Raw genomic sequence first — 21962 nt, forward strand, 5'->3', positions numbered from 1 at the left:
AGAGCACTCTGATATTACATATTATAAACACTTTGATTGTGAATATGTGCTTCTTTTTAAAGTTAGAACTCTGAATTTCTAAATATTGCAGTATAAAAACACTGATTTTTTGCTGAGCAACTGTGTCTATACATACAGTAGATTCAAAAGTATAGTTTGTAAAGTTTTATTGTTTCTTCTTACCATAGTTATTTATTTGATAAAAATATAAATCCTTAAAAATAAAACATAAAAATTGGATAAAAATCTGTTGCTCAAGGCTGAAATTGAGCAGCCTATTTTTAACCCACCTTTAAAATGTACCCATACTGTACCACCAAAACTAGGGCTGGGCAATATAGCAAAAAAAATAATAAAAAATTCACGATATAGATATTTTCACGATTTGATACTGCTCATGATATGTTTCATATCATTCGATATCAATTATTACTAAATATCTTTTAACAATTCATTTAGGGAAGGAAGCCTTTTCGGTGCGAGTTTGCCTGTACAACTTAAAATAATCTCCAGTTTATCAGTTTTCAAATCTCTGCTTTAAGCCCACTTAAAATCAAATGTTTACTTTAATAGCGCACTTTGTTATTCTTTAGGTTACACTATTGATCTGTGCAAGTTATTCCACTGAAACCTTGATTACCTTATTTTGGTAATCTTCAATCAAAGTCTGAATATTTTCTTTCATGTTTGGAGTGGCGATGCTGTGACATCAGTTTGATTGCTTCAGCCATGATATTCATGACATAGCTATTTAAGCCTTGTCCCTTACTTAATATTCCATTTCATTTAAGATGTAGTCAAAATGCACTTTTCACTGTGTTAATCCCACCCCTTTTCACAGCACCGTCTAATAGAATTAATCGTCACAGCAACATACTAAAACAAAATAGATACTTCAAATCGCATTTGCTTCATTTAGTCTTTAATGTGTTTGTTTGTGGATTTTGATTTCTGTTTTTTACCGTGTGTGCTCATGTTAAATTGAGCAGCCTATTTTAACCCACCTTTAAAATATACCCATACTGTACCACCAAAACTAGGGCTGGCCAATATTGAAAAAAAATGATCACAATGTTGATATTTTCATGATCTGATATCGATCAAGATATGTTTCATATCCTTCGATATCGATAATTATTGAATGTCTTTTAACAATGCATTTAGAAATATTAGGATTTTTCAACCTCTTTCTTTTAATTTACCAACATTACTAAAGCAAATATTTTTATTAGTCTGAAAGAAAAATATTTAAACAGAATATCTGATCTTTTTGTAAAAAATAAACATAAGTGTTAAAGACACTCTTAAACTTGATGTTTAAAATGCTACAAAGTGTTTGCAATGGTAAAGTGTAAACACTGAACAATCAAAGCAAAGTTTAAGGTGTGAATAATAAAGATACAGTACACCTCAAGCTCTGTAAACAACACAAATTCTGATCATCAATTGTGAGCTTTCAAGTAAAGGAACTAACCATCATTATTTAAATACTTACTGCGACATTACAAATTGTAAAATTCAATGTCTATATTAACCCCTATCCTAAAAACTCTCCGATGGGGAGCTAGTGGCTGTGATCCACAAGAAAAGAAACCAAAAAGCCACTGTGGTGACATCCTTACATCCTTTTACAATCTCCTCACTGCTGCTATATGACACTCATTTTCGTGAGTGTTGTTATTCTGACCTGAAGTGAAAAATACATTGTTTTAAGTGCTTTTTAGCTCTTGCACTTTCCTGGCGTCTCTTATAACCAGGCGACCATTTTCTCATATGATGACATACGGACAAACCATTGCTGCAGCTTAGATATGAGATTATGGAGAAAAATAAAAAAACACTGCAGAGTTTGGATGTGTTGTGTTTGTCTGAGGTAATTAGTCTAACGTTATTACTGAAATATACAAAGTGTGAAGTTGATTGGTTAGTTCTACTTAAATCGTAGTGCCCTCGTGGCATTCTAAAAAGTTAAGATGTTTCTTCACTTGGTGTACCTGAAAGATGCATCATGTGCCACCATTGGCCACCATATGGTTTTACCATAACACCCTAAGCTTATTGCACCGCTTCCAAGTCTCGTGCTCAGCAGCCATATTTTAATAAAACTAGAGCGCTTCATACCGAAACTACATACTGAATCTTTTTTTATCGATATTGACAATGATTTTCGGGCAATATACAGTTAAAGTCAGAATTATTAGCCCCCCTGAATTATTTGCCCTCTATTTTTTTTCCCAATTTCTGTTTAACGGAGAGATTTTTTTCAACACATTTTTAAACATGATACTTTTAATAACTCATTTCTAATATTTTATTTTGTCTTTGCCATGATGACAGTAAATAATAGTTATGAATATAACTATTTTTATAAATATAATATAATATTTTTATAATATAAAAATATATAAATATTTTTCAAGACACTTCTATACAGCTTAAAGGCTTGACTAGGTTAATTAGATTAACTAGGCAGGTTAGGGTAATAAGGCAAGTTATTGCATATCGCATAAAAAAAATCTAGCTTATAGAGGTTAATAATTTCGACCTTAAAATGGATATTAAAAATTAAAAACTGCTTTTATTCTAGCCGAAATAAAACTAATAAGACTATCTCCAGAAGAAAAAAAAATGATCAGACATGTTATGAAAATTTTCTTCCTCTGTTAAACATCATTTGGGAAGTATTTAAAAAAACAAAAAAATCTAAGGGGGACTATTAATTCTGACTTCAACTGTATAGCGATACCAATTTTATCACCCAGCCCTCCCTAACCCATTGATATCTCACCTCAAAAGCACAAAAAATGTTATGCAAGAATAAAAAAAAAAACAATAAGAGGTCCACTCCGCTCCAACTCCCCTGCCTGGCGCCATTACCAAGCAAACCAGTCATGCCAGAAAAGCCATCCATAAAGAGGCAAGCAGTCAGCTGTTCCGCCCCGTATCATTTGTTTTAGCGGCCTGATCTCACGAGAAAACATTAGTATTTTACGTTTTGTCAGTTTAGTGGCTAATAAGTACGAATTAATACAAATTCAGTCATACAAAATAGTACGATTTTAAAAAAGGAGGCGTGGCACCTAACCCCACCCCTTAATCCAACCGTCATTGGGGATGAGCAAATCATAGTAAATTGTACAAATTAGATCGTACGAATTCATACAAATTAGCGTCTAAATTAAAAAGTTACGAATTGCTGTGATATTGTGTTGGTTTTATGCATTTTTAAAATGCAGACATATGTACCCGTGAGCACATTTTTCTCAGTTCTCAAAAATGTACACCGGGGCACATTTTCCCAATAAGACTGTGTTGGTTTTTGGTTACTAAGGGTGAACTAGCTACCCAAATTAGTAGTAGAGTGTATGTGGCTAATATTGTGTAAAGGGTGCAATATTCAAGTAGTCATGTGAACCCAACATTCAATAAAGCATGAAAAAAATTCCTGAATTATTATTTCAGACAAAAAAAGAAAAGAAAATTTGCTCACCCTCAAGTGGTTCCAAACCTTCGGGAGATTCTTTTTCAAAAGAAGATACATTGAATGATGTAAACTGAGAACCACTGACATCAATGTTAAACAAAAATCTATGGATGTCAAGACCTACTAGTACAGAAAGTAGAGTCTAGCAGGTTTGGAACCAGTAAAGTATGCCTTTAATACTCATGTCCGCATATAAGATGTTTTTTTATGGTACTCCTTAAATCTCATTTTCCTTTTTCTTAGATTTTTAAATGAAGCGGCAGGAATATAGTAGAATGTGAAATCCACAAGCTGGAGTCTGTGATTACAGCAGCTGCATTGACACAATGACAGGCAATAAAAAAAAGTCCAATATCTCATCTAATATCTTTCTACTGCTCCATTTATCTCTTTTGTTTTATCCTGCCAAACGTCCAAACGTCTCCTCTTCATCTTATGCAGATACTTCAGCAATAGTGTTTTCTGCCAGACATGACTTTGAGTAATCAAATCACAATCCATCAAATAAAGACTTTAATCACATTCCACATTCCTTTCAAGAGTGTGTTGTTTTACTGTTCTGTAATGTTGTCATTGGAATTAAGAAGAAACATTTAATCATTTGATTCCTCTGAAGCCTACTAACAACCAGAGAAATGTGATATGGTGAGTATTTTATTGTCAAATGCTTTCATGAAGCAATACCACATGCCTTACACGTTTACTGGGGTGAAACAGTGACAAAGTTAACTTGACCTCTGTGTCTTAAAACGGTGATAAAATATGTATTTGTTACACAATTTCACATCAATACTTTATTTTTGCATTTTCAGAACCCTCATTTCCTGGGTTTTTGTTACAGAACATGATTTTGATCACATTAGCCATTTCCTCCTGTTTTTAAGTTAACCGATTTGCCAGGAATATTTGTGGTTGCAAAAAGCATTGCATACACATACACACACAAACACATGAATAATATTTAAATAGACTTTTTGTCTATTTTACACAGAAAACCCTCAAATAAATTAAAATCAGAAAGCATCGCCTGGAAGGATATGAGAAATCTGACAACGCATTTGTTTGCAAAGTGGTAAGGCGATTTTGAGGTTTTGCTGAGGTTTTTCTAAGACCAAACAGCTACATGTGCTGGACAGCTTCATCTGATTGGCCACACACTTTCATGTTGTCTACAGTTTTGTTTTTCCAGTCTGGAAAATAACAAAACTGCTGTTGTTACCAAATAACAGATGCTCACGGTTCACTTCATATGAAAATAAAACTCAGTTACAATAACAACTGGCATCAACAACTGGTTCATTAGTGTTCTTCTTTTGATTTGAAAATAATTTTTGTTGTCTTTTTTAAGAACTGCAACATTCAGGCCTCATAATACTGAAACCAAGAAATTGTAAGGAAATAATTTCATTGTATGTAATGTCCCACTGACTACAAGACAGTAACACTAGCCGAACATGTCAACACCGGTCTAATATTACCAAAAGAAATGCCAGATTTCATAAACAATATGCCAAGAGAATGGAAACAACCTTAGGAATGCTCTTCACACACCAAAATCAATAGTCCCACAGCCTGTGAAGTGTTGCAATATGTTTCTCTCACACGTTTCTCCATCTGAATGTGCCTGTGGATCCTACTGAGACTGCAGTGCGATCCAAAGATCATTCCAGGTGGTCAGATTAATATAAAAGAAGAAGAATCTGTTTTTGTTCTGTTTCCTTGGTGACGGTGGTGTTACTCGTCATCCTTAAGCACATCTTCCAAGGAAGTATACAGTGAGATCCAGAAGTTTGAGTTCACAGTGGAAATCTGGGATTCATATTAGATAGTAGGATAGACAGACATACTGTAGACAGAGGGACAAACAGATGGATGCACAGATGTATGAACATGGATGGATGGATGGATGGATGGATGGATGGATGGATGGATGGATGGATGGATGGATGGATGGATGGATGGATGGACAGAAAAATTCACAGGATTAATGGATGGATTGGTGAATGAAATGATATATAATAGATGGATGGTGGGTGGATGTAATAATGTATTTATGGATGAATGGACAGATGGATGGATGGATGAATGGATGGACGGATGGATGGATGGATGGATGGATGGATGGATGGATGGATGGATGGATGGATGGATGGATGGATGGATGGATAGATGGATGGATGGATGGATGAACAGACAGAGGTAAAGGTGGATAGATTACTGGATGGATGGATGGATGAACAGACAGAAGTAAAGGTGGATAGATTAATAGATGGATGGATGGATGGATGGATGGATGGATGGATGGATGGATGGATGAACAGATGAAAAACAGAAGTATGGATGGATGAACAGAAATAAATAAATATAGATAGATTAATGGATGGATGGACAGAAAAATTGACAGGATTAATGTATGGATTGACGAATGAAAGGATATATAATAGACGGATGGATGGACAGACAGTCATTTAAAGTTCCTCTTATGTTCTCCTAGTTTAATATTCATCCAATGCATTAAGACGTCTTCTGGGCACATTTTATACTGCATAGTACAGTTTGTCCGCTATAGAAATCTCTCATGGAAGGTGCCTGTGTGCATCTATTTAGGGAGTTCTATTTATAGCTCCCTTTCTGCAACGTTAGTAACAAGGCACAGTGAGATTACACACTTTATTTTTAACACCTCTATAAAAAGATCCCGTAAACCATCATTTTAATGTTTTATTTATAACCAGGATCAAACACTCTTTTTTTTCTTCTTCCTGTTCCTTCCTGTGAGACAGACGTTTCTGTGCCAAGGGATGGTGGCATCTGCACAAGACATTTTTTGGCCTAGATGAAAAACAAAGAGGGAGATTCCCCTTCATCGGCTTGCCTCTGGATTTTCATTCACACAGTCTCAGAGTGAGTATCAAGAGTAAGCAGATGCTCTTATTTCAGCATACTTTCACATTCTATTCTCATTCAGAAAAACTTTTCTTTTCTGTGACATCTAAAGTGCATATATATGTGAAACGCTGTAAATAACTGATCTCCGTTGATATAAGTGACATTTTTTTTCCCCGTTAATTAAATAAAGCAGCTTTGCTTCCCACGTTTCGTTCAAGGTTGACCTTATATTATCTGACATTCCCCAAGGCGTTGTGCTGTCTTATCAAATAAGCTGTGATTAGTGTACACTTCCTCTGTCTTTTCCCAGATGTGTCATCCCTGAATCCGTGAAAGTGTGTGTGTGTCTGTATGCTGTAGGCAATACTCTTTTTTGATTATGTCAGCCCACGTGGGCCTGTAATGCAAATTGTTCTGCTGTTGGATGCAAGGCAAAGTTCTTTTCTATGGTGATAATGTGCAGTTACAGTCTTCAGTCAGAGAAAGGAGCAGATGGTATTGTCCTGTGTCCAATGTGATTCAGATTAGCTATGTATGAGTTCCAACTAACAAAAGTGACAAATCTTCCTGCTTGGAATGAGATTTTTTTTCAAGAACAACATATTTTCAAGTCAAATCAAAACTGTTAGGTAAGGTGTGTTTCCAACAGCAGCACATTGTACAGTATAATAAACTAGATTATTAAACACTCTACTTTTTGTGTCCATCTCTTTAAATGCAAATGCTCTTCTGGAAATGGGGTGGTGCCTTTACAGTTTGTGCCTCAAATCCTCCAGCAACTGCATGCCAAATACACACTTTAGGTACTGTACACCTGTCAAACTGCTCATTAACATGAGTGGCAGTTCTGTGGGCGCAAGTGCCTTGATGATGCCAGAGGTCAGAGGAGAATCGCCAGACTGGTTTAAGGTGATAGAAAGGCAACAGTAACTCAAATAACCACTCGCTACAACAGAGGTATGCAGAAGAGCATCTCTGAATGCATAACATGTTCAACCTTGAGGTGGATGGGCTACAGCAGCAGAAGACCACACTGGGTGCAACTCCTGTCAGCTAAGAACAGGAAGTTGAGGCTACAATTTGCACAGAGTCACCAAAATTGAACAATTAAAAATTGGAGAAATGTTGCCTGGTCTGATGAGTCTCGATTTCTGTTGCAGATTCAGATGAATTTGGAGTCCACAACATGAAAGCATGGATCCATTCTGCTTTGTATCAATGGTTTAGGCTGGTGGTGGTGGTATAATGGTGTTGGGGATATTTTCTTGGCACACTTTGGGCCGATTAGTACCAATTGAGCATTGTGTAAACACCACAGCCTACCTGAGTATTGCTGCTGACTATGTCCATTCCTTTATAACCACAGTGTTCCCATCTTCTGATGGCTACTTCCAGCAGGATAACACGCCATTTCATAAAACGAGAATCACCTCAGACTTGGTTCACTGTACTCAAATGGTTTCCACAATCACCAGAACTCAATCCAATATAGCACCTTTGGGATGTGGAGGAATGGAAGATTCACATCATGGATGTACAGCTGACAAATCTGCAGCAACTGTACGATACTATCATGTCAATAAGAACCAAAATCTCTGAGGAATATTTCCAGTATCCTGTTCATTCTATGCCATGAAGGATTAAGGCAGTTCTGAAAGCAAAAAGTGGTCCAACCCTGTACTAGTAAGGTGTATCTTACTAATGTTTTGCAGCCTTGTTATTTTAAACTCTTATATACATTTTGTCTAAATAAACAGACACAAAACGTGCATGCAGAAAGACAGCTCTAATGCCCAAAAGTACTTTTTTTCTTTTCCAACTGTGAAAAATTCAGTACAGTATAACAATTGAGTGCACACTGCACTTACATTGTATTTTACATTGTGTTACATTGTAAATGTGCATTATGCAAACCATTGTTTGTGTAAAATCAGAAGTATACTTTTGGCTTTAGACATTGCTGCCTCATTCGCTCATATCGCGTCACATGATGTTTATTCGCGCCTTTCCATTGAAGGCCAAGAATTGTTCTGTTTTTGTTTTAAGAGGTCGTTTAAAATCGCAACCGGTCATTTAGTTTCTCCACAGAGCTCGCATGCACTCACTTCACGCCTATATTTGAAATAACTAATTTCTCAAGCTGATGATATTGATGAGCGCTTGATTTTTGAAGTGCTTCTGACATCCCATCCTTTCATAAACAGACAAACATGAGAATGACACGTGAAAAAACAAAAAAGAAGCCAGAAAAAAACAAAGGAGTAAATGATTCCTTCAGCAATCTAAAACATAGAGAAACTGCCATGTTTAACTATTATCATCACCTTTTAGACTATTATGAACTCGGAATGATTGAATTACTTTTTAACAGAGGATACATGTGCTGGTGAAGATAGAAATGAGAGGTTTGCACTGACTCTGGGCTATGTTGTATGTTGTTTTTGAAGCCAAATAAGGACTAAATGTATGCTGTGTGTAGTTTTTCTATAATTGGTAACATATCATGTGTTCATATATGTTGCATTCATTTATTTATATTATATAATGAAACACGTTACAGTAGGCTATTTTGAGGCTGTCATTGATCTGCAGTTATAATCAAATTATGTTCATAGAAAAGTTAGTAATGACCATTTATACACAAGTATAAAGCATCTGTTTTTGTGAGAAGTGCTTCTCATATCATTTGCACCTGTACAGCTTTACTTTGACATTTCCATCAACTGAAACTTTTTGTTGTACACCACGCCCACTAAATGGTTACCTTTTGGCAGTGGAAACACAAGCCTAATAAAGGTGACCCGTACTGACTTGTACCGTACTGTACCACTTAGTGGAAGCAGGCCATTTATGATTATGTAGCGCTGTTGTCCTCCGAGACACAATATTTTGTTCATCCGCATGTCCACACATGAATGACCTTTTCTTGATTTAAAGTCCTTTACTGTAAAATGCAAGCACTTTGTTTTTATTAGGCATGCTCGTGCTTAAAACATGACTCCTCAGTAGTCTATGCATCGAAGCGTCCAAACATCAGCATCGCAATCAATAAATTTTTAAGAGTCTTTGGCTTTCCTGTGAATTATGCAGTCTGTTTCATGCATGTATGACTCAGGCTGAGCCACCGCAGTGATCGCCAGAGGAAGATATTTTTGCAACAAACAGACCCAGGAAAGAGCCCAGCACAACATAAATCTGTCATCATTCGTTTTCAGATGGAATATTAAATGTTATGTGTTTAATAGATTTAAAGTATAGGATTTACATCAGACGCAGATTTACATCCAATTGAATATGCACACCATCACTAAGCACCACCATACTGTGCTTTAGGAATGGACACTTCCACTGGACTGCAAAAGTCTGTAAATTCTGCCAGGGGGTAACTGCAGAAACTTACTATGGAAAACATGCATATTTACTCTTTCAAGTTGTTTCGATGTGTCAGCGTTGATGCACACTTACACTGTAAGACAAGACTACAAAAAAAAAAAAAGTCTTAAGCAGTGGTTGATATGGGGATTTCTGCATTTTATAATGATAATGGAGACTGGAGGAAAGAAAATAGGCAACATATCATTTATTAATTTATATTTTCCTGAACACTAAATATTCAAGTTTTCAATTCCAGTACATATCTTTAGAGTCTTGTCAAATCTATCTGTAATCTTAAGATTTGAATTGCAATGCATTTAACATTTAATAACAGTATAGGCTCATTCTGATAACGTAGCCCTATATACATTTCTGGAGATCGCAAATTATGTCGCCAGAAGTACGTATGGCTGCATTTCATTTTTAAAATGAATGCTACGGGGTGATATGAGGCCATTCCTTTTCGCGCTCACCAGCTAATCGCTTACCTCCCTATGGATGGCTTTCCCGCTGTTATCAGTTTATCCAGGAGCACGCCATGTACTTCGGCAGACTTGAGACGCATGGAGGAGTTCACCACGACAACTGGGCTCGAGTCCTGCAAAGAACGGTTCCAGAAAGCAGGTAAGACAAAAAACGAAGCCAAAAATAAAATACACGAGTAAATAACAGGGTGAGAATGTAGTATAATCTGAAAACATAGTAAAACGCTTTTTTTGGTTGGGTTAGGTTAGGGAATCGGTTGGGTTAGGGAAGTGGGTGGGCGGGTCAATCGGTGCATTTGAAAACATTATTGGTTGGGTTTAGGGAAGGAGGAGGGTGGGTCAGTCGGCAGCTGCCTCCAGTGGATTTATACAAAAACAGCAGGCACTCGTGAGAAATTTGAGATCTCAAAAAGCACACACAGCAGCCTCTGGTGGATTCCCGAAAACAAAAACTGCAAAAAAAAAAAAAATGTAGCTCCTGGGAGGTATTTGGCGCTCTCCAGAAATGTATATATCGATACGTTTTCAGAATGAGCTTGGGTTGTTTAATAAAGAACCGTGCTGATTTTTATTGTCAGTATTTTTACAGTATTTTTCTCTTTTATAAAGTAACTAAGATATGTAAAATGATAAATAAATTAAGTGTTTGATTTTGGTTTCATCCAGTGTTAATAATTAAGTTTTGTTAATATATACATTTATACTATTCATCTGAGATGCGTTACCTAAAATATAAAAGTATGTATATTTTCTTTATTTATCTTTTCTCTATCTTTTAAGAAATTCAAGAGGATTCTGTCATAATTTGATTTTGTTCCAATTTAATACATGCAATTTGATGTTATATCACTGGCAAATTTCTCAACTCATATTGTATTTACAGTTGAAGTCAAAATAATTAGCCCTCCTGTGAATTAATGTTGCTCTTTTTCAAATATTTATGAAATTATGATTAACAGAGCAAGGGATTTTTCACAGTTTTTCCTATATTTTTTCTTCTGAAGAAAGTCTTATTGGTTTTATTTTGGCTAAAACAAAAAGCAGTTTTTATAAAAAAAAAATGTAAAGGTCAGCATTAATAGCACTCTTAAGCAATATTTTTTCAATTGTCTAAAGAACAAACCATTGCGTTAGAGCTTAAATAAACTTTATAATGCAAAAAAAAAACAACATTATGTAAGCATATTAAAATCTGGACAATCTGAAATCTGGACATACTAGAACTATGTTAAGCTGCTTTGACACAATCTACATTGTAAAAGGCGCTATTAAAATAAACATAAATTGAATTGAATTGAATTGAATTTAAGATTAATACAGCTGTTCTGTGTCATTTAAATAAGTTGACTGCTGGTTAAGTTAGTGGGTAACACTTTACAGTAAGGTTCATTAGTTAATGCATTTAACTAATCATGAACAACACATGTACAGCATTTATTACTCATAATTGAACATTTACTAATGCATTAATAACATCCAAGTCCATGCTTGTTAACATTAGTTAATGCTCCATGAGTTAACAAACTATAACAATGAACTGCTGTATTTTCATTAACTAACGTTAACTAACATGAACAAATACAGTAGTAAATGTATTGTTCATTGTTTGTTCATGTTAGTAAATGCATTAATTAACATTAACTAATGAACCTTATTGTAAAGTGTGACCCGTTATTAAATAAATAACCTAATAAAGGTAAAAAAAATAATCCAAAAAAGCACAAAATATTTAACCCAACTAGTTGAGTTATCAATAACTAACCCAATCAAAGTTAAAAAATATCCAACAGATCACCAGATATTTTTAACTCAATCATTGGGTTAAATAAAAAACTCCATGTGTTATAGAGTGTATACAATCACTTGCCTAATTACCCCAACTTGCCTAGTAAACCTAATTAACCAGGTTAAGTCATTAAATTAGGGTGCAGTCAGTAGCAAAATCGACTCACAGCAAGAAGATTGCTGGTTTGAGCCCCCACTGGGTCAGTTGGCATTTCTGTGTGGAGTTTGCATGTTCTCTCTGTGTTTGCATGGGATTCCTCCGGGTGACATGCACTTTAGGGGAATTGGGTATGCTAAACTGTCCATAGTGTATGTGTGTGAATGAGTGTGTATGGATGTTTCCCACTGATGGGTTGCAGCTGGAAGAGCATCCGCTGCGTAAAACATATGCTGGATAAGTTGGCGGTTCATTCCACTGTGGCGACCCCAGATTAATACAGGGAATAAGCCAAAAAGAAAATGAATGAATGAATATATAAATTGCACTTCAAGCTAAAAACTAGTATCCTGAAAAATATCTAGTAAAATATTATTTATTGTCATCATTGCAAAGATAAAAGAAATCAGTTATTAGAAATTAGTCAGTTAGTTATGTTTAGGAATGTGTTTTAAAAAGTCTTTGAAAGTATAGTTATTGACGAGACACTCATTTAAATAGTTATTGACGAGATATTCTTTCACGACTCACGAGACACTTTTTAACCTCGTTGTTTAAGTGTTAATCAGGTGCTCCTGCTCCCCCTTTCTCAGAAGATGCATGTACAATCCTGAAGTGAAGCACAACTGTTGTAGTCACTCCTCCTCCGTCAGCGGGAGTCGGATGCTGCTCCACCCTCTCCAGCGCCTTCATCTCACCGTCCGTTCTCTGTCCCGCGAGTGGAGAGGATTTCAGCACCGGGACAGATCCTTCACCGTCTCAGGCATCATGGGGACAGAGGTAAGATCCACTAACCTTCATATGAGCTTCAAGCGAGATGAAAAGCGGCTCCGTTTATGCGCACGGCTTGTATGAAGTTATTTTGACACCTGCTGTACGAAATCACGACAATTCCTATGGACGCGTTCAGGGAATCCAGTTCGCACACGGTGTTTCAAGACAAGATTTCGTCGACGTGACACGGGGTTTTCCCATTTAAATCCGCCAAAAGAATATCTTGTGGTCAAAGCTAAGGAATCTGCGGTAAGAAAGAGTGAGTGATACAGACTGATGTTTTATTCAGCACCCTGGACAGAGACGAAAACATGTAAGACTGAATAAAGACGCTGAAGTTAAAGTATTTGTTACGCGGCTTTCTGTGATACTTGATTCTGATTGGTTAGTTGCGCAATTCATTTATTAATAACAATGGGAACACTGTGTGACTGAATGGAGATCGGGGAAACCCGTGTCTCTAACTGTGCTCCTGCCTCTGAATTGCTTAATAAAACATTTTAACTCGGCTAAATGAGTATAATCATTTTTTTATTTGCTAAAAGCAGTATTTAAAGCAGAACATGCAACAAAAACACTGATTTAATCATGTTGAGCTTATTTTGCCATATTTATCGTTTTAGTGTGCAATACTTTTTACAAAATATATTTAGTTGTAAACCTGTATACCATCCCAGCTTGGACAGGGAAGTTGTACTAATGTTAATAGAACATTCCCTCCAGGTCAATGGATTGTTTCTGGAATGTTCTTTTTTTTGGGATCTCTTATTGGTTTTGGACAAAGGTGTCAAACTCAATTCCTTGGGGGGGGGGGGGGGGGGGGGGGGGGGGGGTTGGGGGGGGGGTAGGGGGGGGGGGGGGTACAGCTCTGCACAGTTTAGCTCCAACCACCCTCAACTCACACCTGCTTAAATGTCTCTAGTAGTCTTGAACACCTTGATTAGTTGGATCAGCTAATTGATTTTTGCTGAAGTGTTTGATTAAGGTTGGAGCAAAACTGTTCAGAGCTGCGGCCCTCCGGGAATCGAGTTTGAAACTTAAAGTTTTGTTTTTGGTGGAAATTCCTAGTATTTTCCCTCTGAAAGTTGTGAGTGATAAAGCTGCCTTGCTTGAAGATGAAGTGCATTTTAATGCAACTGCCTGTTGTTTTGTTGTCTTCAGTAGTTTGTCTTTGTACTTCGTTTAATTTAATCATTCCTTTTTATGACCGTGAAACAAAGCACTGGTTCATTGTTGAAAAACGTGTGTAAAAAATGTGTCAATCACATTTGGGAGAATTGTGTAGTTACAAAAATCCTGTGTGTGTTCCGATGTTGATATCCGTGCCTTGTGTACGGTTCACAGGCCCTTGCATAATTGTAAAAACTAAAGTATACTTTGAGCGTGTGTTGAATTGTGATGAGAATGGAAAGTGATAGGGGCCAAAAGTTTTTAAACAAAGCTTGAAGCCAGTAAGACATATGAGCCAAAGTAGATCCATTTATACCCCAATAACATCCTCTTGAATAAACATGACACTGCAGTCAGGATTATGACCAGAAAATCAGAGCACATCACACCTGTTCTCAGGTCTTTACAGTGGCTCCCAGTTACATTCAGAATAGATTTTAAAGTATTATTACTTGTCTATAAATCACTAAATAGCCTAGGACCTCAATACATTACAGATATGCTAACTGAATACAAACCTAACAGATCACTCAGATTATTAGGATCATATAAACTAGAAACTCCAAGAGTTCAGTCAAAGCAGGGTGAATCAGCTTTCAGCTACCACACCCCTCACTGCTGGAATCAGCTTCCAGAAATGATCAGATGTGCTCCAACATTAGGCACGTTCAAATCAAGACTGAAAACACATCTGTTTAGCTGTGCCTTTACTACATGAGCACTGTGCTGTGTCCGACAGATCACACTATTGTGTCTTTCTTTTCTTTTTCATTCTTTTATAACCTGTTTTAACACAGTTTCATCTGTTTTTAATCATTTTTATTATTTGTTGTATTTTCTTGTACTTGTCCTTTCTTATTCTTGTTTATGTAAAGCACTTTGAATTGCCACTATGTATGAAATGTGCTATATAAATAAACTTGCCTTGCCTTAAATATATGATCCAAATGCATATGTAAATGTAGTCTCAATAATAGCAATTGCATTGGCTGTTGAGCATGTTGGTCTGTTCAAACTATGTGTTCATTTTAATGTGCTTCAGGTAACACTGAGCAATTCTGAATGTCCTTCACATAGATGAGTGGGATCTACAAACCATCTGTAGAAACATTCTTCTCTCTGTTACAAGGACTCAACGAGAAAAAAAAAGTTTACTTGTGAATGCACAACAAATCCTATTGCATTATTTGCTTTTTAACTACAAACACCTTGTTGTGTTTTGTACAGTATTGTACAGTATTACATGAAGTATTTCTACAGTCTGTCTTAGGTTATGTGTATAGTCAACTACAATATGTATAGTTAGAGTACCACTCCAGTAAGTTAGTTATGTATCAATTTAAAAAAATTGCTCTTATGTCCAGTGTTGTGCTCATATTTCTGTAGCACCATGGTCCAGAGAGACAGAAGACAGGACTAAAGACTTTTGGATCCAATCACCTTTCATAGTTATGCAAATTTAGGTACAATATTTCTGAAATCCAATCAATAATGTCAGATCATGTAAAATTAATTACCTCAAAACATATATAACATATATAAGTATAGTTACTATACTTCAAATGTTTCACAAATACCAAGCGATGCTTAACAGAACAGGGAAAAGTTTCACAGTATGTCTAATATAATTTTTTCCTCTGGAGAAAGTCTTATTTATTTATTTCGGCTAGAATAAAAGCAGATACTTTTTTTTTCAAAAACCATATTAAGATGAAAATGATTAGCCCCCTTAAGCTATTTTTTCCCTTGATAGTCTCTCATATTGAAATATATATATAAGCAATATCACATGAGTGGTAGTGCAATGTAGCTGTATGTCGGCACTAATAGGAGGTGTGTGTTGTTATATATTGTGCGTTAATATTTATTAGTTAAACATGCCTAGATGAAATTTGTTTTGGCCAATCAAGAAAAGTTTAAGCACTGATTTAGTTTTAACAAATTATATGATAACAAAAAAGGAACAGCATTAATGGGCAAAGCACATTGCACAACATCTGAAATCTCTTTAACTCACAGGATGGAAATCTGTGCTTCATTTGCAAATGTTTTATGCAATATGCCACTTTTGCATAGAAGTCTAAGTCGCATCTTTGGACAGAAACATATGTGTTTGGCTTTAAAAGCGCCATCTACAGGTCACAGGTTAGATTTTCCACCAAAGAATGAGTGCTTATTCATTCCAAATATTTTCTAATTATTATATTATTTAAGACAAATATTTTTTTTTTCAGCGACTGTTGATAGTTTCATTTAGTTTTAGTTTTTCATTTATTGCCTATTAAAAATTTGCATTCCAGTTAATGACAATAATTATTTTTTTTGACAATAATTTTAGCGCTCATAAGGCTCTATTTTGACGATCGAGGTGCAAAGTCCAAAGTGCACAACGCATTAAGGGTGTCCGAATCCACTTTTGCTATTTTAAGGATGGAAAAATCTGCTTTGCGCTGTGGAGCACGGTCTAACATGGTTGAACTTATTCTCTTAATGAGTTATAGGTGTGTTTTGACCAATTGGAGTCTTATCTCCCATTCCCTTTAAGAGTCAGTTGCGTCACGCCATGGCACATTAGCTATTTACATGGCGGACTTTGTAGGTGGAAAAACTAAACGCTTCACTAGAGAGAAAACAGTTCAACAGCGCATCTACAGCGCGAGAATGAGAGATGAGCCTCCTCATTTTTTACTTTCACTTTCACTCTCTTGGATAAGGAAACGTGTTGTACGTGCAGACATCCATTAGCCTATATATAATTCATTTAGTTTATTAATCAGGAAGATTTGTTTCAAAACTATTTCTAAATTCAGTTCCAATTTCCAGAAAACGAATAAATGAACAAGAATAACGAAGTGTGGTCAAAAAACTGACTTATATACTAATACACATGCTGTGCCCCATTTGATCTAAAACCTGACAGGTGGGCAAATCTAAGCTTGTTTTCAATAATATAAATATAAATATGCATATAATAAATAATACTGCTAATATTAATAACATTATACAAAAGCAAATTGTCATGAATAAACTAAAAAAGACCCCCGAGATGAAGAAGGCATGTAGGCGGTGGTTTTTATATTTATGTAAGCTAGAAAATAATATTTTTTGTAATATTTTAATCCATTATTTCTTTTTCATTTGTAAAGATATTTGTTTTGCTGTGTGTATTAAGCAATGTTTAAGCAAGGCGCACAACTAACGCACTCTGCGCTGGACTTTAGACCTGCTTTGATCTGGTCTATTGTGCAGTCTATTTTAATTCCTCAAAATAGCAATGCGCCTCAACATCAGACCAGAACGCCTATGGGCGCACACATAAGCGCAAATGCATTTGCTATTTAAACAGTGAGCTGCAAAACGTCAAAACGACTCTTGCGCCGAGCTGAAACTAGCAAACAACAATTGCGTCGTGCCTTGCGCAGCATTGCCCCAGGGCTATGAGAAGGCCCATAGTCTCAATATCTGATGTGGTTATTTCTTAACAGCAGTTCTAGCATCATGTTGTTGTGCACAGGTAAACACCACTTATGTAAGACACATCTCTTGTCTTCTATTCTACTGGCATATCTACCAAATACCCAGATTTAATTAGCTCTGTTTAAGAATTATCTCCGAATAGCTGCCCTTTATCCGTAACGCATCATCTACTCCTATCCAAAGCGCATAATAAATGGTTTATATTTAGGCATCTCTATAGACTACATGCACTTTCTGTTTACTCAGCCGTCTTGTTTACAGATTTATTCAAAAGGTAGGCAAGACAAAACCCTCTAGTGAGAATACACAATGAGATTCCACTGCACGTAATGTATTCAGGGAAACCATTCTTTCCCTCAGCGAGTTTAGTTTTGCTAGGAAATTGAACCTGATTGTTGGCTCTCACCTAGCCAAACATTCACTGAAGTTAAAAAAATAAAATAAAAAATGTTTCCACTGTCACACGGAGAGTTGTCACGCTCTTGCTCTGGGCATCAAGTGCTCTTGTTGTCCTACATTGGGTTAGTTTTCATTAAAAAATATCGTAATGAGTCACAGGAATGTTCCAGAAACGCCCCGAGTGTCTTCCTTTCGCTTCACTGGTCAGTTTAGCATTCAGTGCCATAAACTCTCAGGCTACTTCAGATAATTCTTAAGCTTCTTCTCTGACAAACACCTCAAATGAAGTGGAGTTGATCCTTAAAATAAGCACTGGAGCAAATAAATCAGGTTGTTTTATGGTTTGGGGGGCGACTGTGACGACTGATGTGTGATGTGTTTGTGTTTTTATGGCAGAGCTGCATCGTTAGACGCTCTTTAGAGGATTGCTGGCTATTTATCTGTCTAGATGAGATTCTGAAGTCAACAGTGTTTTTAGCCTTGTGCAGGGGCCACAACGTGCCTATTAAAGACTCCCACATTGATCTGTTGTGTTTTAAAGGCCTGGTGGCTGCACACATCTACACACTCAGGGAGAGAGAGAGACTCTTGTTTACTGTATGCAAACAGGAATGCCATGAACTTTAGCAGTTGTTATATAAAGCAAATTTGTAAACCGTATAGACTAACCCTAAACATACATATTATTATGATTCATTAATTCATTAAATTTCTTTTGGCTTAGTCCCTTTATTAATCAGGGGTTGCCACAGCGGAATGAACCGCCAACTTATCCAGCATTTGTTTTATGCAGCAGATGCCCTTCCAGCTGCAATCAAAAACTCTCATTCACATACATATGGATTATTTAGCTAACCCAATTCACCTATACCACATGCCTTTAGATTTGTGGGGGAAACCGCAGCACTCAGAGGAAACCCACGCGAACACGGGGAGAACATGCAAATTCCACACAGAAATGCTAACTGACCCAGTGACATTCTTGCTGTGATGCGACATCGTTACCAACCGCACCACCCCATTATTATTATTATTATTATTGTTGTTGTTGTTGTTGTTGTTGTTGTTGTAATTATTCTTAAAAATAAACAAACTTGGAATTTCTTCATATTTTTTCAAGGGTGAATAATAATATTAATAATAATAATAATAATAATAATAATAATAATTTAGTTTTGATTAACATTTTTTTAATTACTTAAATACAAAAAAACAAGCTAAATGTTGTATTAAAAAAAGATTGGTTAGATTGGTCTATTTACAGTAATAATAATAATAATAAAAACAACAACAACAACAACAATAATAATAATAATTATTATTATTATTATAATTTTGTATTCTTTGCAAGAACGTTTTACATTAATTTATCATTCATTTAGTATTTTTATTAATAATAATAGTATTAATATGAATATATTTTATTTTAATATATTTTTATTATAATCAAATAAACTTTGTATGTCCCAATATTTTCATAAGGTTGCATAATAATAATAAAAATATATATAATAATAATAATAATAATAATAATTTAGTTTTGACATTTTTGGAATTACACAGATGCAAAAATAAAGCTAAATATTCTATTTAAAAGTATACAAATCATTGCCTTTGTTTTTTATTATTACTAGCATCTTTATTATGTTAGATTTGTCTATACACAGTAACAATAATGATGATGAGGATAATAATAATAATAAAAAATAATAATATTAATAATATTTTGTGTTCTTTGCAAGAACTTTTTACATTCATGTATCCTTCATTTATTTTATAATTCACTTTGTATTTTGTTTATTAATAATATTTTAATTTATTTTTATTAAAATCAAACAAACTTAGTATGCCCCCGTATTTTCATAAGGTTGCATCATCATAATAATAATTTGGTTGTAACATAAATGCAAAAAAAAAAAAAAAAAAAGTAAAATATTGTATTAAAAATAATAAAATTGATTGCCTTTGTTTTTTTATTATTACTATCATTTTATTATAGTATTCCGCTGTGGTGACCCCAGATTAATAAAGGGACTAAGCCAACAAGAAAATGAATGAATGAATGATAATAATAATAATAATAATAATAATAATAATAATAATAATAATAATAATAAAAAATAATAATAATAAAAAATAATAATAATACTTTATAATAATAATAATAATTATATTATATTAATTATAATTTTAGCTTTTTAAATTAAACTTGTAATAATATCTCTGGGGATAGTTGTATCCCTTAAGCATTTAAGCATAAACAGTCATAAATAAAGTCCACACACAGCCATCTCTGGTTACATTCGGTTTTAAATCTGCTTAATTCTACACAACTTAACTTAAGTGTGTTTTTGACATTCGACTACTCCTTTACTTTGATATCAAGAATATCTCACGGTTATCAGAAGTAAATAGAGAAGACCAATATGCATTCATATTAGTCACTAAACTAAACTGACCTAATATAAAAATCTGAAACAGTCTTGCAGTTAAAAGACAAACTGAGTGCTTAAAATAAAAGACTTTTGCATCCAGAAAGAATGAAGTGAGCAATGAGCGAGATCACGACAGAGTAGTTGGACTGTGTAAAAGCCCTCTTAAAGTGTCACAGCTAAAGTAACCTGTAATTTGTTTCATGTGACCCTGAGGCCATATGCACTTAGAGAAAAGCACACTGTCCTTTAAGGAGCTGCTGCATTTCTACATTTATGCACGGTTTACGCTCAATGAATCCCGCAGATCTGCTGAATCAATCCCAACTTTTGCTTCTGTTCACTCTATCTATGATAAAGAGATTACATGTATTGCATTTATAATACCTTCAAAGAAGTCATTCAAAACCATACATACATTTTAAGGCTACAATGACTATTCTTACAGGTTTGAAGCAACACACTGATGCGTAGATTTTATTTATGAATTAATATCAATTTAATTTATGTATGTATTTATTCATTTTTATTCCTTTAAAATAAAATTGATAACACTATACAGTAAGGTTGTAATAGTTAATGTTAGTTAATGCATTTACTAACATGAGCAATCAATGAACACTACATTTGTTACAGTATTTATTCATGTTAGTTAACGGAAAATAAAGTTGTTCGTTGTTAGTTCATGTTCACTCATTAACTAGTGCATTAACTAATGTTAACAGGCTTGAAATTAGTAGCAGGCAATACATTATTAAATGTTGAACTTCATAAATTCTGTATGAGTATTGTTAGTAATTAGTTCATGTTAGTAAATACATTAACTAATGAAACATTTTTGTGTGACAATGAAATGTTTTTATTACATTAAGTGTCTAATAAGCGAGATACAGGGTTATTTATTTATTCCATTCGCTCAAATGACTGATTCATTCAGCAATGAAAAGATCTTTTATTTGAAGAACATTTGAATCATTGTTCAAAACACAGATTCATATGTTGATTGAAAACTTTTTTGGCAGATTTTTTTATTATTATTTTTTGTCTGTTTGCAAAATTAAGCAAAAGCAGACAATTTACTAAAAAAATAAAGCAACATATATTTACTAATTATTTTTACTAATTATTGTATAAATCAGTATCACATTTGCATTTGTTTTGGGTCAAGCGCAGCATTTATGTTGACATGTTACACTCTGATGTTGCTTAACTAAACTAATTAATTAATGATATGGTTAACATTTCGTAACGGTGCTTGGTGTAATAATTTGGGTTCAGATATTTTGCTTATCATATTTACAAATATATGTTTAAAAGGTTCTGCTTGCAACGTCTGTGCTGTCATTTTTTTCATTTAGGTTGCTTGATTCTGTTTGCATCTAGATTCTGATATTTTTGGTATCCAAATGCTATTCTGTATTAAAAGATTTAAATAAATTCAATTTCTGAGGGGTTATTTTTTGCCTGAGTTGTACTGAGGCATTTGGCTGATTTTCTGAAAAAAATCTATTCGGTATGACAATCATTTACTAATA

At 34.7% G+C, this 21962-nt stretch overlaps 2 protein-coding genes across 6 annotated transcripts in view; one reads left to right on the forward strand and one right to left on the reverse strand.

Moving 5' to 3' along the window:
- The window catches only part of crtac1b (cartilage acidic protein 1b), a 200994-nt gene that overhangs the window by 51062 nt on the left and 127970 nt on the right, over window positions 1-21962 (reverse strand). For 3 of the 5 annotated variants that reach the window (XR_012388861.1, XR_012388864.1, XR_012388870.1), the window contains exon 16: window positions 10237-10346. The gene's annotated coding sequence lies outside the window, so the exon portion shown is untranslated. Of the gene's footprint in view, window positions 1-4234; window positions 6317-6544; window positions 10347-21962 lie in introns of those variants that run through there. The other 2 variants (XR_012388867.1, XR_012388859.1) reach the window with 2 other exon arrangements.
- The window catches only part of golga7bb (golgin A7 family, member Bb), a 44835-nt gene continuing 33715 nt past the window's right edge, over window positions 10843-21962 (forward strand). Inside the window, exon 1 of the mRNA XM_688859.9 lies at window positions 10843-12955. Within this exon, the coding sequence (XP_693951.4) occupies window positions 12776-12955 (180 nt within the window). The 5' untranslated portion in view covers window positions 10843-12775. The remainder of the gene's footprint in view (window positions 12956-21962) is intronic.

The sequence above is a fragment of the Danio rerio genome, chromosome 13 (genome assembly GCF_049306965.1).
Source record: "Danio rerio strain Tuebingen ecotype United States chromosome 13, GRCz12tu, whole genome shotgun sequence".
Classification (NCBI taxonomy): Eukaryota; Metazoa; Chordata; class Actinopteri; order Cypriniformes; family Danionidae; genus Danio; species Danio rerio.